We start from the raw sequence: 24,877 nt of genomic DNA, 5'->3' as shown, positions 1-24,877 counted from the left end.
TACAGCTGTGGTACACCGCTCCAGTGAAGAGATTCCTGGTAATCTTCAAGTCCTCCTTGCAGAAAGGAATAACATTTTGAAAGTCTGGGCAAGAAACCACCTGTGTCTGTGGTACTTCTGAGTCAGTTTCCCCTACATGCACATCTCCTAGTGCTTGGTGTGTCTTCAGTTTCTCTGGAGCTTGAAAATCCAGTCCTACTCAAGCTCTGCTGAGTGCTCTGCACAGCCTCCAATGGGATTTGTTCATATGCTCTCGTTTGCTCTGGAGCTCTGAATGTCCAGGACGCACGGCAGTGACTAACCCTGAGCCAGTTTAACCTTCCACTGCAATTGGTAATGAGTTACAGATGTTGTCTTAAATGCGTTCAGCTGACGAAGGGGAAAATGCACTGTTTGTTGATAATGGCTGAGAACCACTTCTTTAGCCTGTGACAAATGCAAATATAAAATGTATATATTTTTATTAAGGCAGTGGAAGTCTCCAGAGACAAGAGAATGGAAATAACTGTTAGAAAAATGTTAGAAAAATAACTGAGGGCACAGAGCAGCCTTGTTTACAGGAGATGGCATCCAGGCAAAATGAGGTAGCTTGGAGCACAGAGGAGGGTGTGAAATATGGCTTATGTGGGGAGAAATCCTACCCAACTGCATCCTCACCGCTCCTGTGCCAGCAGAAGGGCCTGGCAGTGTCATTCCAATGATGATCATGTTTACAAGTTTGTTCTCTTGATACTGGAAGTTGTACCATCAGAAAGCGAGGTTCCTCTGCAGTTATCTTCCAGAGCAGTGAGCCCAGATGGCTGCAAGGTGTAGCTCTTTGTAACCAAACCAGTAGCAAAAAGGATCCCCTGCGGTAATCTTGCCATCTTGATTCACTAATTACTGTAGGCAAGGCATAAGCTGGAAAAGCAAATTCAAGAACAAACTCCAGCTGCTTTTCCCATTGGTGAATTTGCTGGAGAGGAGTTTTGACGTGGCTGCTCTATCCTGGGTGAACAGTCTGCAGAAAGGCTCAGCAGCTCCCAGAGCTGGGATTTCACCTCTGTTGGCAGAGGCTGGACTTCTCCACCTTCCTCTCGTGGTCCTTTTGAGAGTGAGAGCACTAACACCTTCTGCTGGTGGTGTGCTGGGGTTTTTCCAACCTAAAATAGTGGGACTCTCCCTCCAGCAGCTGGAGGTGGGGTGCAACTGCTGGGAGCGTGTCTCTTTGGTGCAGCCCTTGCTATAGGCTTAACTTCTCTCTGACGTGCACTGAGGTGTTCCCTTTGCCTTCTGTTTTCTGTATTAAAACAGGCAAGCTGAGTTTTATTTTCTCTAAGCCTGGGTTGAGGTGCTTCTGCTCTTGCTCCCATGCCAGAAGAGCTGGTACAAACCCTCATTCAAGAGCATTGCCCCTGACTTGTGTCTCCTTCTTCCCCACAGGTCTGTGCAGACTTTTGCAGACAAATCAAAACAAGAAGCTCTTAAAAATGACCTGGTGGAGGCTTTGAAGAGAAAGCAGCAAAGTTAAAGTACTCTTCATGCTAACAAGACATGCCATGCACTCGTTAGATTCCTTTCTTAGAAAACTCATCCCCCTGACCTTTTCTGTTACGTCACGTCACAATTTGCATCCAATACTATTCATGCAACGCCATCTTCTCCCCATGAATAAAGCTGTACAAACTTTTTCAGTCTCTGAGGCCTACTTTGCACCACATTTTACTATTGAGACCTTAGGCTATGTTTCTGTAGAAGTCCATGTATTTTTTTTTTCCTCTTCCACCCTCCCCCATTTATACGCATACACACGGATCATTGTTTGTCTTTTCCTCCCCCACCCCCCCCTCCTGCCTTTTTGTTACATTGGTGTAAAAAATGTAAAACAAAAACAAAAAAAATTTATTAAAATACTGTGGTGTGTGAAAGAGGAAGAACTGGAAAAAAAAAAAGAAAAAAGAAAAAAAAAGAATCTATTCCACGTGTGTTTGGTGGGGGTTGGGCACAGGGGATGGCTGCTGGGAGGGAGGGAAGAGAGGGTGTTCCTTGGTGTTGTACTATACTGACTAAGCCAGATGTGCAAGGAGACATTGATTAGGAGACCTGCTGAACGTTCTGCTCTTCTATAGCCTGGTTCCAAGGCGCTTTTCTGTCAATTTTTATGGAATGCAAAAGGGTTTTTTGTTTCGTTTCGTTTTGATTTTTTTCTTTTTTTTTTTTTTTTGTAAAGCTTAAATTGAATCTACATCTGATACTTGAGCCTCCATACTTAAAAAAAAAAAAGAAAAAAAAAGGAAAAAAAAAGACAAAAAAAAAATGAAAATAAAAACAGATCCCAGGAAGCAGTGTGTGCAGTTGGTGTCATCCTTATTTCTTCCCTTCCTGCTGTGTTATTTGGGGTCGGTTCTGTAAATGCTTCTGGGTGTGATTGCTTTACTGGTAGATGTGTGCTTGGGAGCACCAAACCCAGCAGTGATGCAAACAGCTGCTGCGTTACGTGGCTCTGAAGAGTTAAAAAGCTGAAATGTGTTTGCTCTGAGCAGGATTGCTGTCCTGCTGCTGGAGCATTGGGTACCCATTGCCCTGCTTTGTTGGCGCTCAGCAAACATCAAGCTGATGCACTGAGAGCACGATGAGGGTGCTTTGTTGGGGAGGGGGGGCCGGTTTGTTGCAGCACTTGTGCAGGCAGAGGAGGAAGGGGGGGTGTTTGGGGTAGCGGGTGTTTGGTGGGTTCAGGTGGGGTGGTTCTTTCTGATGATGCTCTTAAAAAGCTCCTCCTGTGCTCGCTGTGTGTGGTTGGTGAGCTTCGTCCCCTGTTTTGTGCAGGTGGAGATAAGCTCATGGGAACTCCTGAAGCTTAACAGCAGTGTGTGAGCCGGGTGGGGGAGAGGCAGCGTTCTGCTCCTGCATCCCATTGCAGTGCACATCTGTGCGTGCTTGTTTTCAGGGCTTGTTTTCCTCCTCCAAAGCCATCTGCCTGCACTCAAGCCAAAAATGAAACTATCTAAGCCCCCATGGGCTCAACCTACCTGTGGCATACAGGCTCCACGTGGCCCTGGTGCAGGGATGTGCCCCTTTCACTGAACAGTTTGAGAGGGCTGAGATGCCTGTGCCTTTTCCATCTCAACGTGACACCCAGACTCTGCAAAATGGGAAACAGCACGCTTGTTTGGGAACAGGGCTGCATTACAGCCTCAGAGGGGCGAGGACCTCAGCAAGACCCTCGTTGGGCTGCTCTGCGTTGTGTGCTTCCACCCACTGCCAACTGCTGCCGGATGCAGAGCTGGGTTCCCCGGGACTTGTGCTTTGGTTACACTGTGCGAATAACATCTTTTTTTTTGTCTCCTTAGGTGGAGGTTCTTCCAGCTTTAAGAAAACCTTTGCTAACCCGTGCTTGGCCATTGCCCAGCCAGGAGAGCAGCAGAGACCTTTCCCTTGGAACGCCTGGAGAAAGGAGCAGATGAAATCCTGCTGGTTGGAGGGTGGCAAGAAGCAAGCGAGCCCTGCTGGGGAAACTGCTATGGAGCAGAGGAGGAAAACTCACCCACTCCGTTCAGGAAGGATGAGGAGGCTGGAAACAAAGGGGTGAGCTCCAACCACGAGCTGCTTTGCTTTTAATTAACCACTGTTGCAGTTGGAGAGGCGTCGAGCAGTCCCACGTAGCATCCAGGCTCTGTGCCTTCCCTGGGAGGGCAGGGCAGGGCAGGGCGAGCGGCGCAGTGGTAGGAAAGCTGGAGAGTGAAAAAAGGGGAAGAAAAAGACGAGCTAATGGAAAGCGTAGGAGAGGGAAAGTTCCCATTTTTGGGACGAGCTGTGCTGGTTTCCTTTCAGCCCTGCTGTAACACCGTGTTGGTAATGCCAAGAAAGCTGCATTCAGTGCTCGTCGGTTCCCAGCGCTGACCTCCTTGCTCCTGCAGTCTGGGAGTGCTGCAGCTCCTCCCTGCTCCTGTCTCACATCAGGACAACAGAGCAGCTTCCCCCAGATCCCATATGAACCGAACAGCGGTGAGACAAGACGAAGAGTCCAAGCATTTCACAGAAATGAGGACTAATGAGAATAATTAAGAGGCAGGAACTGACACACGAACCAACAGAACACAAAGGCACGTGGGGCAATGTTTTATGGAAGTCTGAGCCATACCAATAACGTGAAACACTTTGGCTGCCCTGCACCTTCCCTTCCTTGTTCCAAGGGGTTCCAATTGCTGCCCTGTCTTCCAGAAGTCCAGAGGCAGCGACATAAGAACCACACAGTACTGGTGCTTGCGATGAGTTGGCCACCCCACACCCTCTGCAGGGCTCAGCACAGGGAAAGGCGACCTCCTGAGGTATCTGATGCTTTCTCATTGATCCACCACTAGTGTCAGAGGGGCTCGAGGTCTCGCAGCAGCAGTGTGTGCCACCAGGCCAGGCAGAATGTCTCAGCAGCATGAATCCATCTCTGGCCTGCATCTCCCTCTCCCCAGCGCCGTGCAGAGAAGAGGACAGGACCAGGAGCACTGGGGTCACTCCGTCAGCTGTCACCGTGCTCAGCAAGCAGTGCCTCTCGTTCCTCACCAGCACTGGGCTGTCCTGTGCGATAGGCAAGGAACTGGAAGGAGATCTGAGGAGGCGTTAAGGATCTTGACAAGGTGAGGATCAGCACAACAAGCCCGCAGAGGCCGTCTGCACCACGAGAACAATGAGCTCGATGCAACTATAAGCAAAACATTCAGCTCTTGCAACACTGCATGAGTCACAAGCATGGGATGGAGGAAGTCACAGCCCCAAACCATCACCACCCTGAAGGAAAGCATGGAAGGGGAAAGGATACGATGACATCCAAGGAGAGGACACCCAGGCTGCCGATGAGCCAGGGCAGGTGATGCAGGATGTAGTCGCCTTCGCTCTGCCCTGGCTCAGGGTTCTTCAGCAGCACACTGGTGCCATACAGCAAGTTCCCCAGCATCACCAGGGCGAAGAGCAGGAAGGAGACACCGGCTGTGGATTTCCTCCGGTACTGGAAGGAGAGGCTGCGTTACATGGAAAGAAGCTCTGAAATCTACCTATCCACGTGGTGTTAATCACTCTGCCGTGGGAAAAGAGAAAATGGGAACCGATTGCCGAGTACCGTTTGGTTCCCTTTTTGCTTGCAAATGTGGAAAAAAAAATGAAAGCTCCACGCTGACATTATTAAGTTGGAGGGGAAGGAAAACGAATCGGGCTTCAGAGCACGCTGTGACACAGTGAGAAGTAAGGGAGCTGCACCCACCAAGCAGAGAGGAAGGAAGAAACCCACTGCCCTGCTCAGACCGAGACTTTGCATGCCTGCTGCCCTCACTTACGTTGGTGTAGATCTGGGGGAGCCGGGAGCAGAGGTACAGCACGGAGGAGATGGAGCCGATGGCAAAGCCGATGATCTCAGTCTTGCTGATGGGCTGCGGACAAGGTGAGCCCTGAGCACAGCCTCGTGGCCACCCACACTGGGATGCCCTCAGCCACCCCCATGTCCCACCTCAGGGCCAGGCCCCTCCAGGCCCAAGGAGAGCAGAGATCTCCCTCCGAAGGCTGCAGGGTTGGGAGCTGGGCCGGTGTCGTGGCTCAGCACAGTGAGGGTCGTGGCTGTTCCCAGCAGGCAGAAGAGGCAGGCAGCGTTGATGGAGGCTGTGGCTGTGGGGAGACAAGTGGGGGACATTTGAGGTGGGCTGCTCCTTCTGCAGGGCTGGGTCTGGTGCTTGCAGCAATTCTGAGCCCTCTTATCTCCATCTGCGGCGTTGGGATCCGGCAGTGGGGCATGTGGGGTTTTTATCTGGCAGTGATAAGGGCCATTTGTAACTTAGCGGGGAGGAAACCTCTCCTATCTCAGCGGTTTCCGTTGTTTAGGATTAAAATCACTCCAAGCTTTTTGCTGCCCGTTCTGCCACACTGCCCCAACCCTGCAGCCCACCCAGCTAAGGGACAAGGGTACGAGGGGCTCTCTTTATGTCACAGAATGGCTTAGGCTGGAGGGAACCTCAAAGATCACCCAGTTCCAACCCTCAACCTGGCCTTGAACACCACCAGGGATGGGGCATCCCACACCTTGGGGGTATCTCCAAGGTCTCCCTGCCCCACTTATGTCTCCACAGATGGGCATTAGCCGCAGCTCACCTCCTGTGCCCCAGTTCTTGGCTTTGTAGTAGCCGTACAGGGAAAGCATCACCAGGTCTGCCAGCACGTAGTACACAGCGGTGTACACCTGAAGAACAAGGATGGGAGCTCTGAGCACACCCAGATCCCAGCCTTGGGGACAGGGGAGCCATGCTGGGCAGAGCTGGGGGTACCTGCAGGGGCAGCTGGTTTGCCAGGAAGGATCCAATGAGGTTCAGGAGGTCTCCACCAAGCCAGCCCAGCAGGAAGTATATGGAGAGCGCCCGGTCCATGATGCCCGTCTTGCAGGCTTGGTAGAACTGCCTGCAGGAAGGACACAAAGCATCAGCTCCAACCTGTTCCATGCCCCCTGGGGACCTCCTGGGGTTTTTCTCTTGCTCCCAGCACTCAAACGTGAGGTCTGAGTGAGAGTGGGGGCAAAAAGCTGGAGCACAGATTGAAATGAGAACTCTAGAATGGCTTGGGTTGGAAGGGTTAGGTTAGAAGGGAGCTTAAGAGACCATAGAACAACAGAGTGATTGGGCTGGGAGGGACCTCAGAGATAATATAGAAGTATAGGATGGTTGGGTTGGGAGGAACCTGAAAGATAATGTAGAAGTATAGGATGATTGGGTTGGAAGGGTCCTTAAAGATTAGAGAACCATATAGGATGGTTGGATTGGAAGGGTCCTTAAAGATCAGATAGAACAACAGGATGGTTGGGTTGGGAGGAACCTGAAGGATAATGTGGAAGTATAGGATGGTTGGGTTGGAAAGGTCCTTAAAGATCATATAGAACCATAGAATGGTTGGGTTGGAAGGGTCCTTAAAGATCAGATAGAACAACAGGATGGTTGGGTTGGGAGGGACCTCAGAGATAATATAGAAGTATAGGATGGTTGGGTTGGAAGGGTCCTTAAAGATGATATAGAACCACAGGCTGGTTGGGTTGGAAGGGTCCTTAAGGATCAGATAGAAGAACCATAGAATGTTTGGGTTGGAAGGGTCCTTAAGGATGATATAGAACCACAAGCTGTTTGGGTTGGAAGGGTCCTTAAAGATCATATAGAACCATAGAATGGTTGGGTTGGAAGGGTCCTTAAAGATCATATAGAACCATAGAATGGTTGGGTTGGAAGGGTCCTTAAAGATCATATAGAACCAAAGAATGGTTGGGTTGGAAGGGTCCTTAAAGATCAGATAGAACCATAGAATGGTTGGGTTGGAAGGGTCCTTAAAGATCAGATAGAACCATAGAATGGTTGGGTTGGAAGGGTCCTTAATGATCACAGACCCACAGGTTGGCTCGGGCTGGAAGCGACCTCCGTTTCCTCTACCCTCAGACCACCCAGGCCACCACAACTCCCTCCCACGACCCCCACCCTCTCCCCCACGTCCCTCCCACCCAACCCAAGCAGCAGAGGGGCACTCACGGCAGGGCGGCAGCGGCGAAGCAGCCGATGGACAGCAGCCCCAGCAGCGCACTGCTCACATCGCGCCCGTCCCGCGCACACTCGCCCAGCAGCCGCAGCACCCAGCGGGCGCCGTCGGGGCACTCGGAGCCGTTCCCGGGTGGGGGCGGAGCCCGGAGCCCCTCCGCCATGGGGGGATGGAGTATATGGGGTGAAAAAGGAGGTAACACCTGAAAGAACGCGCATACGTGACGGTCACGGGAGCGCTGGGGTGGCCCAACCAGCGGCGGTTGGCTGTAATGAGGGAATCCCAAAGCGCACCGCCACCCCTTACCTCGCTCGCTGCTCTTTTGGGTTGTTTTTCTAAGGGGGAAAAAGTTACTTTTTGAGAAATCTGCCGCTTTCCAGAAGTTGGGTTGGGGATTTTTGCTGTTGTTCGTCTTTCTTTTTCCCTCTGGAAGTTCCGCTCTCCCCAGAAGGGCGCTGATTCCTCACGAACCGCCGGCTTTAGGGGCACAACGGCGGCGTTCCGCCAACCGCGGCTGTTTATCCCAAACCCGCCCCGCTCCCACAACTCGCCGCCGGGATGAGGTCGGTCGGACCCGGCGGGGCCGCACTGCGCATGCGCGCTAACACGTGGCCCCTCCCATCCCGCGGGGTGGGCGGGGCCTGACGCTCCCCGCGCGCCTGCGCAGTGTCGCCACCGCGAGCTCCGCCCTCCCGCCCCGCGCCTGCGCAGTGGCGGCGGCAAGATGGCGGCGGGCGGCGCGCGGCCGGGCGTCGTGCTGGGCGCGATGGAGATGGGGCGGCGCGCGGGCCCTGAGGCGAGCTCCGCCATGCTGCGCGCCTTCCTGCGGCGCGGACACCGCCTGCTCGACACCGCCTACATGTACGCGGGCGGAGAGTCCGAGCGTATCCTCGGCACGCTGCTGGCCGGCGGGGAGCACTCGGGTACGGGGCGGGGGAGGACGGTTTGTGAGGAGAAAAGCGCGGTCTGTGGTGTTATGTGAGGGGGGGGTCTCCCCTCGGCCCTGAGGAGAAGGGAATCCCTGATTGCTGAGGTAAAAGGGACTCCTTTTGAAGGGTTGATCCCCGATTCCTGAGGATAAGGGCTTTCCCTGCCGGACTGAGGTGTTTCTGAGGAAAAGAGGCCGTGGTTTGTATGGTAGAGCCCTGATCCATGAAGAGAAAAGGCTCCCCTGCAAAGCTGCCATCTTCCTGAGGAGAAGGTCTCCATTTCCAAGGCAGTCTTCCAGAGGAATAGGGCCCCCTCTGCTCAGCTGATGTATTCCTGAGGAAAACAGACCGTGGTTTGCATTGCAGAACCCACAGTCCATGAGGAGAGGGGTTCTCCCCCTATGCTGACCTATTTCTGAGGAAAAAAGGCCTCAGATTTTAGGGCACATCCCCAGGCCTCAAGGAGAAGGGTCCCCTCTGTTATCCTGAGGTATCTCTGAGGAAAACACAGCCTGGTTTCTATTGCAGACCCCCAATCCCTGAGGAGAAGGGCCTCCCTCTGCAGGCTGACATATTTCTGAGGCAAAAGGCCTTTGACTTTTGGGGCAGACCCCCGCCCCAAGGTAGAGGGTCCCTCTGATGATGGGTTTCTGAGAAGAGCATACTTTGAAAGCGCCCTGAGCACACTGTCCCCCATCCCCATCCGGGGTTGGGAGCATCGCTGCTCATTCCTCCTTCCCCTTTGCCAGTGGAAGTGGCTACCAAGGCCAACCCCTGGGAAGGGAACACTCTGAAGCCGGACAGTGTGCGGTCACAGCTGAACACATCCCTGGAGAGGCTGCAGAGGACGAGTGTTGAACTCTTCTACCTCCACGCCCCTGACCACGGGACACCGGTGGAAGAGACACTGCGTGCCTGCAATGAGCTGCACAAGGAGGTAAAGCAGAGCCAGGGCCAACTCTTGATTCCCTTCTGTTGCCTTTTCAGTGCTTGCTGTGCTCCTGTGCAGTGCGTAGTGTGCATGGTGCTCAGGGGAAGGAGCCGAGGTGACATGGGGAGTGCCAAGAGCTGCGGCACTGCTGCCTGCTCACGTGGTGCCCTTTGCTCTCAGGAGCATTGGGGAATGTTGAAACTGATGAACTTTGCTTTCTGCTGTGTTAACTGAGCCAATTAATGTTATTCTCGTAATGGGCAGAGAAGAATTCATGAACTGCGTTAGTCTGAGAATTGAAACTAGAAGGTGTGAATTCAAAACATAAAATAGAGGTTATGTTTATGTCAGGTGTTACATTGCAACGGGAATGAACAGAGAACTCTGGGCTAAATTTCAGTGGTGTCCCGTTCACCAAATGCATTTTGCATTGCAAAGGCACAGGTACTGTTTTAAAACCTGGATCTGAATGCCTTTTTATTCCTCTGCAGGGAAAGTTTAAAGAACTCGGCCTGTCGAACTATGCAGCGTGGGAGGTGGCAGAAATCTGCACCATCTGCAAATGCAACAACTGGCTGATGCCAACTGTGTACCAGGTGAGGTATGTGGGAGCCCTGTGCTCTGTGTTACAAACACAGAGGAGCTGCTGCAGTTAGCCCAGGGAGTCCTTTTGGGACACGGATGGTTAGAAAGCTGGGTGAGATCACTTCCCAGAAAGAGCTGAGTATGTGCTTCATGCTTGAGTCAGTGACTCTCGTGATGAGGAACTGAAGTCATTATTGCATTGTTTGCAGTCCTTTAGAAAGTCTGTTCCTAGGGAGTTAATCATCTTATCTGACCCAAAGCCACCCTTTTGGATAAGAGAACTCAGCAAAGGGTGGGAAGGAGGCTGTCCTGGCTTCTTTAAAACACCACTGATCAAGCACTCCTCCACTATTAAGAGAATTGCATTTCTGAGGAGGAATCTTGCTGCTGTAGTCGTTTGTCTTGGTGAAACGCTGAATTATTTTGCCAGGCTGTGCATCTGCTGCAAGGGCAGATCCCAAGATGCTAGGTTTTGTTTTAAGAGCAGATATTAAAATGAGAGGAAGAGTAGGATGAAGCATAGAAATGCGTAACTCTACCTGTTAACTGCACTGCTGGCAGGCTTGGGGTCACTGCTGAATGACACCCAGGTACCACCTGATAAGCAGATCCAGGTCATGGTTTAGCAGCCAGGCTTTGTGCTGGGAGGTCTGAGGCCATCCTGTGCACACCCCTACTGCTGTGAGCCGGTGTTTGAAGTCACCTGCTTTGTCTTTGTGCAGGGCATGTACAACGCAACCACCCGCCAGGTAGAACTGGAGCTGTTCCCTTGCCTGAGATACTACGGGCTGCGGTTCTATGCCTACAATCCACTGGCTGGTATGGAGAGGGGAGGTGTGATGGGAGGGATGTGGCTGTGGGTAACCAAAAGTAGGTGCGTGGCCACGCAGTTTGTTGAGGTGTCATCTGGATTGGAGATGCCTGGCTGGGCATGGAGGCTCGGAGACAAGGCCACGCTGTGTAGGGCAGTGTAAGAGCTGATGCATTGCTAAACGTGCTGCTGACACTTTGCAGGAGGGCTGCTGACTGGAAAGTACAAGTATGAGGACAAAGACACACGCCAGCCCACTGGAAGATTTTTTGGGAATGACTGGGCCCAAGCCTACAGGGACAGGTGTGTCCTGAGCTGATGAACAGGGAGCTGGGGCAGGAGTGGCTGCATTTAAACAGAACCACCCAAATCCTAACGCTCAGCTGGGAGGGAGCGGAACGGACCCAAGCTCACGCTGTGATTCTGCAGGCTCATGTCCTTTCTCAGTAGCTGCAGGGCAGCCTTCGTGCTGCTGCCACCCAAGATTGAAAGGAGGAAGCGAGGTGCTCAGTGGCCCCAGAGGCAGTTGGGCTGTGCCTCGTGACTGAGCTTTGCAGTGTGGTTTTCAGGGTCAGCTTCCCCCTGCCTGGATTGCAGAAGTCTGGGGGCTACAAACAGCTGTATAAAGCCTTTCAAAAGCATTTCACGCTTGCTTGGAATATGGATTTATGATTCTTGAGGGGAGTGATGTTGATTTATTCATTTTTTTCCCTTCTTGCAGGTACTGGAAGAAGCACAACTTTGAAGGAATTGAGCTAGTAAAAAAAGCTCTGAAAGATGCTTACGGTTCCAACGCGCCGAGCCTGACCTCTGCTGCGTTGCGTTGGTTGTACCACCACTCCAAACTGCAGGTCAGAGTTCGACAGCGTCCAGAGTTTGGCTTGGGAGGCAAGCTGGGGTTATTTTGGGATGAGTGATTCCCCTTCTGGCTTCACAGGGTTCTCTTGGAGACGCAGTGATCGTTGGGATGTCCAACATGGAGCAGCTGGAGCAGAATCTGAACTACAGCGAGGAGGGCCCACTGCTTCCACCCGTGGTGGAGGCGTTGGATGAAGCCTGGAAGCTGACTGCACACGACTGCCCCAACTACTTCCGCTAGAGACTGGGAGAGGGAGGTGCAGGCAGATGAGCAGAACGGAGCATAAACGTGAGGTACTCACCCACACTGCCCTCTGGGTGGCAGACTGATTTGTCCCATTAATGAAGCTTTGTAGGATCAGCCATTCCCGTGCATACACTATCCCTGTCAGCACTACAGGTGTGGGGCCATGCCTTACACTCCCCCCCCCCCCCCCTTGGGGACCTTGACCGTTACCCAGCATATACTGTGATTTTAAAATGCACTTAATCAAGGGAAGTGGAGCACATAACCAGGCGAAGGTTTTAGTTCTGCTTTCAGTTAATAACAAATCTTGAGCGTGGATGAGAATAAACCATTTTTCTAATGCAAACGCAGACGCTGTTTCTTAATAGCAGAGCCTTAATGTGCTTTCCAACTCTGTGCTCAGAAATAAACCTGAGCCAAAATACCTGCAGAGCTAAAACTGATCCTAGTGAAGTAGAACTCCTGGGCAGGGCAGAGATGGCTCCCCATGAACTGTGGAGGCCAACTTGGGCCTGAAACGGATCTCCCAGTCCTCAGATCCTAGCAATACTCAAATGATAACAGGCAGCACTGACAATATCTGAGAGCTTTTTATATATTTTTGTATAAAAAAGTAGAGTTCCATCATCTTTTAAGAAGAATGCTGAGTTAATCGTGTGCCCCCTGCTGCAGACAGGGAAGGAAAACACCTTAAAATAGAGCTGTCTAGTGTCCAAGCACAAGGACTGCTACTAGTCCTCACTGATGTCAATGTCCTCCTCTTCTTCCTCCTCTTCCTTCTCGTCCTCCTCATCCTCCTCATCTCCCACGAGCTTCTGGAAGTCTCCTGTCTCCGAATTCCACAAGAATTTGATGGTCACTTTAAACTCTGCCATCTCGTAGCCAAAGAGTTTCTAGGGAAGGACACAGACTTGTCATCCCACCTTGTTATGCCTGCGGCCAGGCCAACGATACAGACATTGGACAAGCTGACTGTGAGAACCACACACAACAGTGCGTTTCCCAGCAGCTGACAGTGACTGTGCCTGCAGGGGCTGTGTTATATTGCTCACCAGGACACGTGCTTGCTCGGGGGTCAGAATGTCCCCTTCTTTGCAGACTTCGTAATCTGAAAGCAGCGTCACCACTCCTGCAGGAACAAAAGCTCTTGAAACAGACCAAGATAACCCCACATCTGGTTTCTCAGTGGAACAGAGCGTAGCTGTTTGCGCTGCAGGAGGAGAGCACAAGGCTGGCTTCCTTCCTTCCTGTGACAGCAGTCGGGAAAAGGTGGTGCAGCAGGAAGCAAATAAGGCCTTAAGCACCAGCTTTTCTCCAAAACTCAGTCCCCATTTACTACGTTGCGAAGTCTTTTAAGGAGAATGCTCAAACTCAGTGGAAGAGAAGAGAAGCAGCTCCCTCACGTACCTTTCTTTAAAGCTGTTGGCAATCCCAGCTGCCGCAGCTGAGGCTCCATGGAGTGGGGGAACTGCTCCAAGGGCCCCGTGTCCAGGCTGACGGTGTACGTCGCCTTGTTCCCCGCTCGTGCAAAGTCCACCTCCTTGAAGCTGGAGAACCACCTGAGGCAGATGGGCAGACAGAGCTGCAGGAAGGGCAGCCCTGGGCACACTGCTCTGGGCTGGGGGCATGTTTTGATAGAGAGCAGAGTGAGACAGCGCTGAGCTGTGGGCTTTGTCATAGATATAGAACGGCCTGGGTTGTAAAGGAGCACAATGATCATCGAGTTTCAACCCCCCTGCCGTGTGCAGGGGTGCCAACCACCAGACTGGGCCTCCCAGAGCCACATCCAGCCCGGCTTCTACTGTGCTCTGCTGATGGAAGCGCCCAGAGGACCCGGGCTGCAGCTCAGGGTGCTGTCAATCAGAGCAGCAGTGAGGTGAGGAGCAGCCTGCGTGCATTTCGCACTCACAGCTGTGACGGGGGTTGGTCACACACACACATACTTACTCATCCACCTCCTCCTTGGTGCGATTGGTGAAGAGGAGGCCAACCTCACCCCTCAGGTGCTTGCTGACCTGCGAGAAAGGAGCACGGAGGTGCTGAGGCAGCACTGACACTCGCAGTTATTAAGGCTGTTAAAGACCATCACGACCACCCCCAGCAACCCACAGTGCCACACCACGCCGACCACCTCACCCCCACCACCCCCGGACAGCCGCACTGCTTCTGTTTCCAGCTGAGCCCCCCACCTGGTGCAGGTTCTCCCTGTACTCGCTGCTCGGCTCCCGGCCCAGCGCCACCATCATCACTTTGTTCTTCCCGAAGAAGATCCTACAACGCAATGAAGAGGAAGATGATGAGGACGAGGAGAAGGCTGTGAGGGCCACAACGTCTCACCCCCCCTCCCCCCACCCGGCCCCGCGCTCACCGGCTGTGCTTCCAGGCGTTCCGCACGTCCTTCAGCTTGTTGTTCCGCATGTTGGCCACGGAGAAGATGAAGATGTGTTTGTAGGTGTCCACGCATCGCCGCAGCTGCACGACAGCGGTTAGCGGGGCCGGGGGCAGCGGGGCAGCGCGCACCGAGCGCGACTCACCTCAGCGATCAGCGCCTGCTTGGCCTCCAACCCCTTCCTGGGCGTCCGCGTCAGGGACACTGCGGGGAGGGAGACGCGGTTAAGGTGGGAAGGGGAGGAGGCAGCACCGCGAACCGGGCCGCGCGCTCACCCTTGCGGTCCCGCTTGGACTTCGGCATGGCGCAGCCGTGCTTCGAGGCCCCCCCCGGGCGCCGCGGGGGCTGCCGGGATGTGTGGGGCTGCCCCGCGCAGTGCCTGAGCGCAGCCGGGCGCCGCTCTCTGGAGATTTCCGCTCAGGCGGCTCGGCGGGCAGCCCGTGAGGCGTGAGGACCCCGGGGCTCAGCACGGGGCCCGGCGGGAGCGCTGCCATGGCGGCGGGGCTGTGGGCGCTGCTGCTGCCGCTGGCGGCCGCCGTGTACGAGGACCAAGTGGGGAAGTTCGACTGGTGAGTGCCGGGCCGCCACCCCGGGCCTCTCCCCGCGGTTCGCGCCCGTCTCACGTTGCCCGTCCCCGCAGGAGGCAGCAGTACGTGGGGAAGCTGAAGTTCGCCTCTCTGGAGGCCGCGCAGGGCTCCAAGAAGCTGCTGGTGGGCACCGAGAAGAACGTGGTGGCGGCGCTCAACTCCCGCAGCGGCGAAATCCGTGAGTGGGGCGGGGGATGCCGGGCTGGGGGGGCTCGGGGTGGGCCTGCGGTGCTGCTGAGGGCGGGGGTGTCGAGGTGTTGGGGTTGGAAAGGAGCTCCGGGATCCTCCAACCCGTCCCGCCGCGCCCCTCAGTGCCGCATTGAACGTCTGCAGGGATGGTGACCCCACACCTCCCTGCGCAGCTGTGCCAGCACATCACTGCTCTTTCAGAGGAGAGATTGTCCCTCAAATCCAGCCTGCTCCTCCCACAATAGGCAGTGAAGATGCGGCTCTTTAGAAAGTCCTGAGGCTGAGGGTTTGAGAGCAGTAACCAACAGCCTCGTCGTGCCCATCTCCTTCTCTCTTTCTGTGTCTCTCAGTGTGGCGCCATGCAGATAAGGCCACCCCTGAAGGAGCGATCGACGCGATGCTGATCCACGGGCAGGGTGAGAAACCCCCCCCAGCAGCACACAGGAGCTGTCCTCCTGCCAGAGCTCCCGGCTCTGCTGCCCCGTGCTGGGCACAGGTTCTGGGTTCACCTCCCCTTTGCTCCCTGTACAGATGCCATCACCGTATCCAGCGCTGGGCGCATCCTGCGCTCCTGGGAAACCAACATCGGAGGGCTGAACTGGGAGACGTCGCTGGACACGGGCAGGTAGTGTTGGTCAGGGCTCTCTCCTGCCCTCGTCCCAGCTATAAGGTAGCATTAAGCTAGCAAGCATAACATACCTGGACTACGGTACAGCACTTTGGAGGTTAGACTCTGAAAATCTGGTTGTTGCGAGAGCAGCTGGTTGGTGGTTGCATCCAGGGCTCTGTTAACTTCCAACGATGAGAGTGTGATCTCGGGGCATCTTGCATGGATAGATAATAAAGTGATTCACAAGTTGTAGGTAATGTGGCTATTAAACGTCCAGAAAAAGAGGAAGTTCACCCTGCTTGAGAACCTATAGATAACTCTCTAATTTATCTTGTCTGACCTGTGCTTAGTTTCCAGACTGCGAGTCTGGTGGGGCTGCAGGACGCAGTGAAATATGTGGCAGTGCTGAAGAAGGCAGCCATCTCCCTGCACTACCTGTCCAACGGGCACCAGAAGTGGGTAGAACACCTGCCAGAAAGGTGAGAATGTATTTGAAGCAGGAAGTTCAGACTCAGAGCCTGACATCTTGGGAGGAAAAGATGCTGCGGTTCCTTCATGTTCTTGAAAACCTTTGGAAGCAATAACATGAGAAAACGATGCCTTGTGATCTTTGTTTCTCTCACAGTGAGAATACTCAGTACCAGATGTTATATTCCCGTGGGGCTGGAGTGATCCATGTGCTTGGAGTTGTCCCCCAGAGCCATTTGAAGGTTTTAACACTCAGCGTGGAGGATGGAGAAGTCATAGAACAGGTAGTGCTCGATTATGGATCCAAAATAGCAAATTTGATATGAACAAACGCAGTGTGTGGAGTTGTGTCAGTAAGTTCATTCTTTAAAAACAGTTTTGCTGTTGGTGCCTTCATCTCTTGATGTCTCTCTTGGCAGACCAAAGTGGCAGCCCCATGGCTGAAGAGCTTAAATGGAGCCTGTGGTGTGGTGGGGGAGGCAGTGCTGGTGTGTGCAGACACAGCCACGCATTCGCTCTATGTTTGCTCCTTGGAGACTGAGCAGGAGATGAAGCAGATCCCGCTGCAGGTGAGCAGTGCTGAGAGACTTCATATGCAGTTATCCAACTGATTTGGTGCCTGACTGTGCGTTGGAGCACAGGGGTTCTTCTACAGGTAACCTACACAGTGACTGAGGAAGTGCTGGGGGCAGCATGATCCATTAGTAGAGGGAGAAAACTGTATATTGTGTCTGTCTGAAGTCAGTTTTTCTAGGTTGGTGTTGCCAGAGCTTTGCTTCAGCAGCAATCTGGGCCTTATTGCTTGCCTCTTGGTTTTTCATGACACAGTAACTTCTTCACAGAGTGTTTGTTGCTGCTGATAAAAGGAAGCTATTAGTTTCACCGGGGAAGAAGTTTTCATGAATGCACGTGCTTGTCTTCCTTCCACAGTCACTTGACCTGGAGTTTGCTGATGGCTTCCAGCCCAGGGTATTGGCTACTCAGCCCAGTGTGATCAACGCTTCACGGACTCAATTCTTCCTGCAAGTGTCTCCGGGCCACTTCTCCCTGCTGCAGTGCAAACAGGGGCTGCTCAGCCACCTGCGAGACTTCCAGCAGGTAACCAGGAAAAAGGCATTGCACTGAGAGGGCCAATACAGCTGAACGTTCCTTACAACAGTCAAACACCCCTACGTGTTCTGAGCGAGCTGCTGAATTTCTCTTTCTACTTGTGCTCTCCACTGCAACATTTGAAAACCATTTGGTTTTATTGATATCATCTGCTGACACATTTCCAAGCGTTAGTTTAGTTATCCTTTGTTGGTAACAGCTGTCCTGGGTTTGGGGTGAATGGTCACTGTCTTATTATTTGAGGAGTGTTTTCAGTTTCAGAGAAAATTTTTTGTCAGACAATGCAAAACTTGGCCATGAAATCCCATTTCTTGGTAGTTGCAGCGTGGATTAATTTGCTACACAGGTAGTTTTTTGTTGACTTTTGCTTTTTATTGTGTTGTATGATTTCTTGCTGCTTTTTTCTTTCAGGCAGCTCTGGTGAGCTTTGCAACAACTGGGGAGAAGACTGTTGCTGCTGTGCTGACCTGTAGGAACGAACTGGTGGGTACAGCTTGTGTTTAGCACAGCTCTGTGATCTGAACATGCTTTGGGAGTGGGTTCCACGCATGTATTCCTTTGCAGGCCTGGATGATGAGTAACTTGGAAAAGAGTGAGATTTAATGATCTTTTCAGGCCTAAGAAGTCAGTGGTAATGCATCCAGCTAAGGCTCCACTTGTGTAAGCTGTTGGTGTGTAATGTAGAAGTCCACTTTACTGATCTGCACTGGATTTCAGTACTTATGAATACTGAGCTGAGCACAACCTCATTTTTAGCATAAGCGTCTTCTGCTTTCAGAGCCAAGCTGAGACTTGTCAGACACACAAAGCAATTCATTCATCATACTCTCATGGGAGTGTCAAAACGTGTTACCTTCTCTCATCCTCGTTTCAGAAACCTGGAAGTTCTGATGGCCTTCATGGAAATGCTCTGGAGGATTCTCAGAAACAAGTATGAGGGGGATTGTTCCCATTTGCAGTAGAAGTTCTTGACAGTCGCTTTTCTTCCTTTGCTGTTGGGAACAGAACACTGAAGGTGTTACACCTTGGTTTTTGGAGGCTGATGTTTCACACCAGCTCCAGATAAATAATCTACAAACATTTTGAAACCGTACTTTTTGCTCACGCGAGATTTAGCATGACAGGTGAGTTTATCTCAGCATTTTTCTGCGTGATGTTACAGGAATCCTTAACCTGTTCCAATCAAACCTACAACATCAATCTCTATCTGGTTGAAACTGGACAAAGACTGCTGGATACCACGATTACCTTTAACCTGGAGCAGAACGGTGCCAAGCCAGAGCAGGTGAGTGGGAAGATATTACTTCAATCCTGTGGTTTGTGGGGCTTTCAGTCCCCTTCATACCCTGATTTGGCATCATTTGTAGAGCTGTTGAGATCAGGTGAAAACAATACTGCATGCAGACATCATGTTTGCTCTTATTTCACCTGAGAGTTCACTTTTATCCAAGCAGACGGTGTGATCACTAACCTGACTGTTTGGCTTACTCTTTTTCTTTCTCCCTCAGCTCTATATCCAGGTTTTCCTGAAGAAGGATGACTCAGTGGGCTACCGAGCCTTGGTGCAAACAGAAGACCACATGCTGATGTTCCTCCAGCAGCCAGGTGATTGGCACAAACAGCAAACCTGGCCCGGGTTTTACCAGCAACCTTCTTGTTCTGGATGAGAAGAAAACTGCGGTGCTGTAGAACCCAGGCCCCATATTTTAGGATTGCTTTCTTTGGAAACTGATGTGTTCTGGAAGATACTGCAGCCTCACATCATCTTTCACCCTCAAAACATTATCTCTCCTGAGACAACTGTTCTGCGGTGCTCTTTGTACAGGGAGAGCCTATCAATTTTATAGTGTTTTGTTTTTAGTTCAGGGTTTTTTTTTGGGGGGGGTGGGGTGTGGGCACAGATTTCAATCATCTTACCATAGGGCGAGTCTAAGCCATGTTCTAGATCTTTCTTGATGTTTCTTCAGAGAAAATCCTTGTGGCAGATAACACATATTTGCAGAAAGGGTTGGAGGTCCATCTCAGTGATGTGAATGTTCTAGAGCTTGTATCCTTACACTTCATTTTAATTTTTCCAATATCCTGTCCTTGTTTTTTTTACCAGGAAAGGTTGTGTGGAGCAGAGAGGAGTCACTGGCAGAAGTGGTGAGCTTGGAGATGGTGGATCTGCCTCTGACAGGCGCACAGGCTGAGCTGGAGGGAGAATTTGGGAAGAAAGCAGGTAAGCCATGGACTAGTGGAATCACCCTTAGGCATACGAGTCTGTTTGTCTTTTATCCCTGAAGAAGTATATCATTTTATATCATTTTCTTTTTCGTCTGAGCTGAGAGTTAAGATTCAGATTTTCATTCCTGGCAATTAAAGTGAGCAGAAACCCATTTCTGCCTAAACTTTTAAAGTCTGATGCCAAAGGCAGAGGACACAATCATATTATAGTCAAAACCAATCACCATCTGTGGGTGATCTTCACCATTCCCCCTAAACATTTCCCTTTGATCCCCTTAGAGTTCCCTTTCTGGAAGACCCATTTGCAATAGCTTTTGTTTTTGCTTTGTTTTGTTTTTCTTGCTGTCCTGGATGCAGCTATTCAAGGTAACCTCAGACTGCATGCAGTGTTTTCTAATTACTTCTAACACTTCTCAGTGGAACTTGATTTCCTTTCTGTTTGCTTTCCTGGTAGTGAAATACACTTGATGCCTGTTGTTTTGCTTCTTTCAATTAGCTAAATATCAACTGTTGCTGGGCAGAATTGTGGTTTTTGTTGTGTTTCTTTTAACAACAATCATTTCTGTTGATCCGAGTGATGGATGTAGAGGGAGATGCAGACCTCACAGGTTGGTTAGCTTCAGGAGGGCATGAGAAAGAAGGGATATTAAAGAAGAGGTTATGTTCTCTGGATGAAGGTTTGCTTACAGTTGCTAAGAGCATGTTTTGGACTGAGATGTAAATGGGAAAAGGTTGGTAAATGTCAGATGGTCTATCATAGAAATGAGTATAAATCTTCTATTCTGGAGGGAAAGGCAGAGGAAAACAGGCGACGTAAGCTCATGCATGGCAGTGTTTCTTCTAGTGGCTGAGGCTGTAATCTCAGACAGGGAGTGGGATGTAGATGTTTTTCCTTTGTTACCACCACTGGTCTGTTTGCAGATGGATTGCTGGGGATGTTTCTGAAGCGGCTGTCCTCCCAGCTTATCCTGCTGCAAGCCTGGACTGCTCACCTTTGGAAGATGTTCTATGATGCCAGGAAACCCCGGAGCCAGATTAAAAATGAGATTAACATTGACAATCTAGCCAGGGATGAGTTCAACCTCCAGAAAATGATGGTGATGGTCACTGCTTCAGGAAAGGTGAGGAAGCCAGAGTGGTACTCCGTTTCTAGACAGTAGTGAAGAGTCTCAGCACTGAATTTCCCCCCTGTTTTTACCTGGGCTTTGAGAAGAACGTCTTGAAGACGTGCAGAGTACTTTGTGGTAGCTTTCAGGAGGAACTCAGACTCTTGTTTCATACCCCAAAAGAAGGCACCGTGCTTGAATGTGAGAGAGATGTTCTTAACTTTGGTTTTGCTCTGTCTCTGCTCAGCTTTTTGGCATTGAAAGCAGTTCTGGCACCATCCTATGGAAGCAGTACCTCAGGAACGTGAGACCGGGTGCCTCCCTCAAGCTGATGGTCCAAAGAACAACTGCCCACTTCCCCCACCCTCCACAGTGCACCTTGCTTGTTAAGGATAAGGTGGGTCCCTCTCCTCTGTCCCTCACAGCATGGTATCTCATTAGAGAAATTACTTCAGTGCCATAATAACATCCAGACAGAATGCTCTGATGGAGCAGCTGAATCTGGGTTTTGAATAATGAACAGTGACAGATAACTGGTAGAAAAACAGCTCTTTTGTCCGTCTTAAATAAAGTTTTGCATCTTGTTTTGGTTCTTAGGAAACCAAAATGAGCTTTCTGTACGTCTTTAACCCCATCTTTGGGAAGAGAAGCCAAGTAGCACCCCCTGTTTTGAAGCGTCCAGTTCTTCAGACTTTGCTTCTGCCTATTATGGATCAGGACTACGCCAAAGTACTGCTTCTGATCGATGATGAGTACAAGGTAAATTGCTTTGACAGGAGGCAGTTTTCTTTATGTTGTGGCCAGTGTTTGCACTTCTTTTGGGAGCAGGACAAAAAAAAAATTGCCATTAAGTCCCATTTTACACAAAACTACGGAGCTATTCTGGTAAGGCAGACCTCATCCTGCTTGACACATTCAAAATAATCTGCTGTGTTTTCTGTTTGCCTGTTCATTTTTAACCTCTTCCCATTGTTCTTTGCTTTCCCAGGTGACAGCTTTCCCAGCAACTAAGAATGTTCTTCGCCAGTTGGAAGAAATGGCCCATTCCATCTTCTTTTATCTAGTGGATGCCGAGCAGGGAAAGCTCTCTGGGTTTAGACTGAAAAAGGTATGGAAGATATATTACAATCTAAACGATGTCGCCTTCTTAAATGTTGTTTGGATAATGGTAGGTCAGTTGGTTTATTGTGTTTTGCTTGGAATAAAAGCAACTCAGCTGACTTAAGAATTCTTTCAAGCTTTGAAATGTGTCTCAGAAGCTTTACAAAGAAAGATCCTCATGTCTTACTGGTTGGGGTGGTGTCTTGTGAGGACAGATAAACTTTACCACGTGGTGCTTTTTTTCTTGCAGGACTTGACAACAGAGGAGAGCTGGCAGGTGGCCATACCCACTGAAGTACAGAGGATAGTGACAGTGAAAGGGAAGAGATCCAGTGAGCACGTGCACTCTCAGGGCCGTGTGATGGGAGACCGCAGTGTTCTCTATAAGGTGCCATAGGAGCTTTCTGTCGATGCATTCACTCACTGGAAGATTTCAGCATTTGTGGACACTGCTTTGAACCTTGCTCTGTGGTTCCACTTCTTTCTTTCTTTCTATTTATGTGTGTCAATGTCTGCAATCTTCCCAGACAGCTCAGGCATCTAGTGATGGGGAATTGCTGCTTGATTTCTCCCTATTTGCTCTAGTAGGATAATTGATTATATGCCTAGTTCCAGGTGAAATGCAGATAAATGCAGTGCCTGTAGCACTAAGGTGAGGATCTTACCTGATTTTTCTTTTCTTGCTGCTACAGTCCTTGAATCCAAACCTGCTTGCAGTGGTGACAGAGAGCACCGATACGCACCACGAGCGCACTTTCGTTGGGATCTATCTGATCGATGGAGTCACAGGCAGGATCATCCACTCATCAGTACAGAAGAAAGCAAAGGGACCTGTCCACATCGTCCATTCAGAGAACTGGGTGGTGGTAAGGAGCGTTATTCTGTTCTTACTTTTAACGTTTAGGAGTTAGGGGCAATTGGCAAACTTACCTGGAGAAGACTTGATCATCCTCTGTGATTTCCTGCTACCTCTCTACTGTTGAGTCAGCGTGCCCTGCATTCCTAAAATCCTTCTCTCCTTTCAGTACCAGTACTGGAACACAAAGGCACGTCGGAACGAGTTCACTGTGCTGGAGCTGTACGAGGGGACGGAGCAATACAATGCCACAGCCTTCAGCTCCCTGGACCGCCCTCTTTTACCTCAGGTCCTCCAGCAGTCGTACATCTTCCCCTCTGCCATCAGTGCCATGGAGGCCACCATCACCGAGCGAGGCATCACCAGCCGTCATTTGCTGAGTAAGTGCCTGCTGCTCTGGTTTGAACATTATGAACCTTGCATAAGTCAGGCACTGTGCTCAAAACCAGGCCAGTGTGATTCTCTAGCCAAGATCTTGCTTGCCTGTGGACTGCCCTGGACTCCTGGCAAGTGCTAGAATGTGCACTAGAAGAGTGTTTGTATTACCTATTAGAAAATGCTGTCAGAACTGACAGTTTTTAACATTCATTTCTTTTAATGTGCAGTCGGACTTCCCTCCGGTGCCATCCTCTCCCTCCCCAAGGCTCTGCTGGATCCTCGCCGTCCAGAGATCCCAACAGAGCAGAGCAGGTAAGGAAGGCACAACAGCTGCTATTCCTGTTTGAAGATGGATGGATTTTGTGTATAATGAGGGAGTGTGATCTAGTGTACAGATTCGAGGCAATTCTTGCAGGAATTTAAGTGAAGCTGCTTTGTTCCCTGTATGTGACAACGGAATATATGTAATACAGCAGATCTTACCATCAGCAAAAACCCTGAGAGATAGCAGTTCGAGTAACAGGCTGTTAGAGTGACACTTATAAAACATTAGAACCCTAAAAGGACGCTGCTGCAGTGCAGTCTGACCCAGCTGGCATATTTGATTGCTTTTTTGCAGCAAAAATAAACCTGCATGGGGGCAGAGCTGCTAATTTTACTGTTTTAGGGCAGTAGCCTGTGCTGATCAGAGGAGGAAATGCAAATGATGTCCTTTGCGTGCTGTTTGGATGGGTTTTGATATCTCTTTAAATACTTTTCAGAGAAGAGAACCTGATTCCCTACTCCCCAGATGTGCAGATCCACGCTGAGAGGTTCATCAACTACAATCAGACCGTATCCCAAATAAGAGGGATTTACACCTCCCCCTCTGGTCTGGAGTCGACTTGTTTGGTGAGCACAAGGCAGCAGCTTCTGTGTGGAATTGTGGAGTTTGTGGGGAGAACAGCAGGCAGTCTGTAACTTCTGATCACGTGGCTGCTCAGCACTTCATAATTCCTTCTTTTAATCACAACTGTAGATATAGGATGATTATTTTATGAAATGATGATGTCTTTTTAGGTGGTGGCATACGGCCTGGACATCTACCAGACCCGTGTGTACCCCTCGAAGCAGTTTGATGTCCTGAAAGATGACTACGACTACGTGCTGATCAGCAGCGTCCTCTTTGGGCTGGTGTTTGCCACGATGATCACAAAGAGACTGGCCCAGGTGAAACTGCTGAACCGTGCCTGGCGGTAGGGCTGCAGTGACAGAACGGCGGGGCTGGGGATGGCGCCTGAGGACTGTTCTGGCTGAGGATCTGCGACCCAGCAGGGCTGTGGGGTTCTGTCAGAAATTCCAGCTGGAGTGACTGCAATGACTGCAGACTTCTTGCGTTTTTACTGGAAAATACTTGAGGGGAGAGCTGCTCGTGCTGCCTGTAAAGAAATGGAAGAGAAATGATCAGGAGACACCGTACTGTAACGACTTTCATATCTCCCACACCTCCCTGCGGTCTCAGTTAAAGCCCTAAAATCTGCAGTCTTCTTCTTTGCCTGGTTTTAACGAAGGCAGTGCCAAGAATGTGTCCTTGGGCTGCTCCCTGCTGCCTCAGAGCCCACTGACTGAACCTTGGGGGTGAGATGTGAGGAGCTGTGTGCTCATTCCATTAAAAGGGTTAAAAGTTTCCCACCTGGCCATGGGAAACTGCCTCTGGCAGTCGTTTAATTAAGTTGTTGGGGGTGTGGGAGCACTTGGAATGTAAAATCTCTCCACGTTCTTTATTTATTATGATTAAAACGTTACTTTCTTCCAGTTTTTAAATGTTTCTGTGTTGGAACTATAACACGGTGGATAGTTGTGGGCCTATTAAACCCAAAGAAGCACCAATGGGACGTGGTTTCTGGCAGCACAGATCCACCACCCAGCAGGTGTGGGGCCTCTGTGGGGCTTCCCCTCCAGGAGGGCCGTTGATCCCATGCCCGCGGGA

General features: G+C 50.9%; 5 protein-coding genes across 8 annotated transcripts in view; 3 read left to right on the top strand and 2 right to left on the bottom strand.

Moving 5' to 3' along the window:
* CAPZB (capping actin protein of muscle Z-line beta subunit) overlaps positions 1 to 1,931 on the top strand; it is a 52,867-nt gene extending 50,936 nt beyond the window's left edge. For both annotated transcript variants that reach the window (NM_001173529.2, NM_205437.3), the window contains one exon: positions 1,423 to 1,931. In NM_001173529.2, coding sequence (NP_001167000.1) covers positions 1,423 to 1,510 — 88 coding nt within the window. In that variant the 3' untranslated portion in view covers positions 1,511 to 1,931. The remainder of the gene's footprint in view (positions 1 to 1,422) is intronic.
* A 2,152-nt stretch (positions 1,932 to 4,083) lies between these two features.
* On the bottom strand, positions 4,084 to 8,112 carry PQLC2 (PQ loop repeat containing 2). Of its 2 annotated transcripts, NM_001006304.2 has the most exons (8): positions 7,834 to 8,112; positions 7,521 to 7,729; positions 6,282 to 6,411; positions 6,109 to 6,196; positions 5,474 to 5,628; positions 5,304 to 5,396; positions 4,793 to 4,978; positions 4,084 to 4,582 (listed from the first exon to the last, which is right to left on the bottom strand). In NM_001006304.2, exons 2-8 carry the CDS (start codon positions 7,688 to 7,690, stop codon positions 4,493 to 4,495), a joined length of 912 nt encoding a protein of 303 aa, NP_001006304.2. In that variant the 5' UTR covers positions 7,691 to 7,729; positions 7,834 to 8,112; the 3' UTR covers positions 4,084 to 4,492. The 2 variants fall into 2 exon arrangements, with proteins under 2 accessions (NP_001006304.2, XP_040507117.1); XM_040651183.2 differs by lacking the exon at positions 4,084 to 4,582 and having other exon boundaries at positions 4,793 to 4,991.
* A 130-nt stretch (positions 8,113 to 8,242) lies between these two features.
* On the top strand, positions 8,243 to 12,234 carry AKR7A2 (aldo-keto reductase family 7, member A2 (aflatoxin aldehyde reductase)). Its single transcript, XM_417628.8, has 7 exons — positions 8,243 to 8,450; positions 9,206 to 9,393; positions 9,879 to 9,983; positions 10,695 to 10,791; positions 10,987 to 11,086; positions 11,505 to 11,634; positions 11,721 to 12,234. The coding sequence occupies exons 1-7, from the start codon at positions 8,252 to 8,254 to the stop codon at positions 11,880 to 11,882; spliced, it is 981 nt and encodes a 326-aa protein (XP_417628.3). The 5' UTR covers positions 8,243 to 8,251; the 3' UTR covers positions 11,883 to 12,234.
* A 225-nt stretch (positions 12,235 to 12,459) lies between these two features.
* Positions 12,460 to 14,615, bottom strand: MRTO4 (MRT4 homolog, ribosome maturation factor). The gene is made up of 8 exons (NM_001277916.2): positions 14,553 to 14,615; positions 14,423 to 14,481; positions 14,257 to 14,360; positions 14,078 to 14,159; positions 13,836 to 13,903; positions 13,296 to 13,447; positions 12,941 to 13,017; positions 12,460 to 12,781 (listed from the first exon to the last, which is right to left on the bottom strand). Exons 1-8 carry the CDS (start codon positions 14,578 to 14,580, stop codon positions 12,620 to 12,622), a joined length of 732 nt encoding a protein of 243 aa, NP_001264845.2. The 5' UTR covers positions 14,581 to 14,615; the 3' UTR covers positions 12,460 to 12,619.
* A 120-nt stretch (positions 14,616 to 14,735) lies between these two features.
* On the top strand, positions 14,736 to 24,702 carry EMC1 (ER membrane protein complex subunit 1). Of its 2 annotated transcripts, XM_046903151.1 has the most exons (24): positions 14,736 to 14,846; positions 14,918 to 15,042; positions 15,404 to 15,469; positions 15,585 to 15,678; positions 16,014 to 16,142; positions 16,289 to 16,415; positions 16,551 to 16,700; positions 17,062 to 17,229; positions 17,653 to 17,724; positions 18,116 to 18,172; positions 18,404 to 18,526; positions 18,750 to 18,846; positions 19,346 to 19,462; positions 19,825 to 19,833; positions 20,389 to 20,588; positions 20,821 to 20,970; positions 21,171 to 21,332; positions 21,562 to 21,681; positions 21,925 to 22,062; positions 22,367 to 22,540; positions 22,700 to 22,910; positions 23,136 to 23,220; positions 23,670 to 23,799; positions 23,968 to 24,702. In XM_046903151.1, the coding sequence occupies exons 1-24, from the start codon at positions 14,770 to 14,772 to the stop codon at positions 24,145 to 24,147; spliced, it is 2,961 nt and encodes a 986-aa protein (XP_046759107.1). In that variant the 5' UTR covers positions 14,736 to 14,769; the 3' UTR covers positions 24,148 to 24,702. The 2 variants fall into 2 exon arrangements, with proteins under 2 accessions (XP_046759107.1, NP_001012856.2); NM_001012838.2 differs by lacking the exon at positions 19,825 to 19,833.
* Positions 24,703 to 24,877: the final 175 nt, after the last annotated feature.

The sequence above is a fragment of the Gallus gallus genome, chromosome 21, assembly GCF_016699485.2.
Source record: "Gallus gallus isolate bGalGal1 chromosome 21, bGalGal1.mat.broiler.GRCg7b, whole genome shotgun sequence".
Classification (NCBI taxonomy): domain Eukaryota; kingdom Metazoa; phylum Chordata; class Aves; order Galliformes; family Phasianidae; genus Gallus; species Gallus gallus.
The sequence above is the reverse complement of the archived record's forward strand: the minus strand, read 5'-3'. Positions and strand labels throughout refer to the sequence as shown.

Excerpts from the sequence above, each read along its gene's own strand:
- AKR7A2 (XM_417628.8), top strand. The coding sequence starts at position 8,252 with ATGGCGGCGGGCGGCGCGCGGCCGGGCGTCGTGCTGGGCGCGATGGAG. Across the intron at positions 9,394-9,878 it reads GCAATGAGCTGCACAAGGAG|GGAAAGTTTAAAGAACTCGG; the intron begins GTAAAGCAGAGC and ends ATTCCTCTGCAG. Across the intron at positions 9,984-10,694 it reads TGATGCCAACTGTGTACCAG|GGCATGTACAACGCAACCAC; the intron begins GTGAGGTATGTG and ends GTCTTTGTGCAG.
- PQLC2 (NM_001006304.2), bottom strand. The coding sequence starts at position 7,690 with ATGGCGGAGGGGCTCCGGGCTCCGCCCCCACCCGGGAACGGCTCCGAG. Across the intron at positions 6,412-7,520 it reads TTCGCCGCTGCCGCCCTGCC|GCAGTTCTACCAAGCCTGCA; the intron begins GTGAGTGCCCCT and ends TCCTTCCTGCAG. Across the intron at positions 5,397-5,473 it reads TGGAGGGGCCTGGCCCTGAG|CCCATCAGCAAGACTGAGAT; the intron begins GTGGGACATGGG and ends CCTTGTCCGCAG.
- MRTO4 (NM_001277916.2), bottom strand. The coding sequence starts at position 14,580 with ATGCCGAAGTCCAAGCGGGACCGCAAGG. Across the intron at positions 13,904-14,077 it reads ACAGGGAGAACCTGCACCAG|GTCAGCAAGCACCTGAGGGG; the intron begins GTGGGGGGCTCA and ends CCTTTCTCGCAG. Across the intron at positions 13,448-13,835 it reads ACCAAGGAGGAGGTGGATGA|GTGGTTCTCCAGCTTCAAGG; the intron begins GTAAGTATGTGT and ends CATCTGCCTCAG.
- EMC1 (XM_046903151.1), top strand. The coding sequence starts at position 14,770 with ATGGCGGCGGGGCTGTGGGCGCTGCTGCTGCCGCTGGCGGCCGCCGTG. Across the intron at positions 17,230-17,652 it reads ACCTGCGAGACTTCCAGCAG|GCAGCTCTGGTGAGCTTTGC; the intron begins GTAACCAGGAAA and ends TTTTTCTTTCAG. Across the intron at positions 21,682-21,924 it reads CTGGGTTTAGACTGAAAAAG|GACTTGACAACAGAGGAGAG; the intron begins GTATGGAAGATA and ends TTTTTCTTGCAG.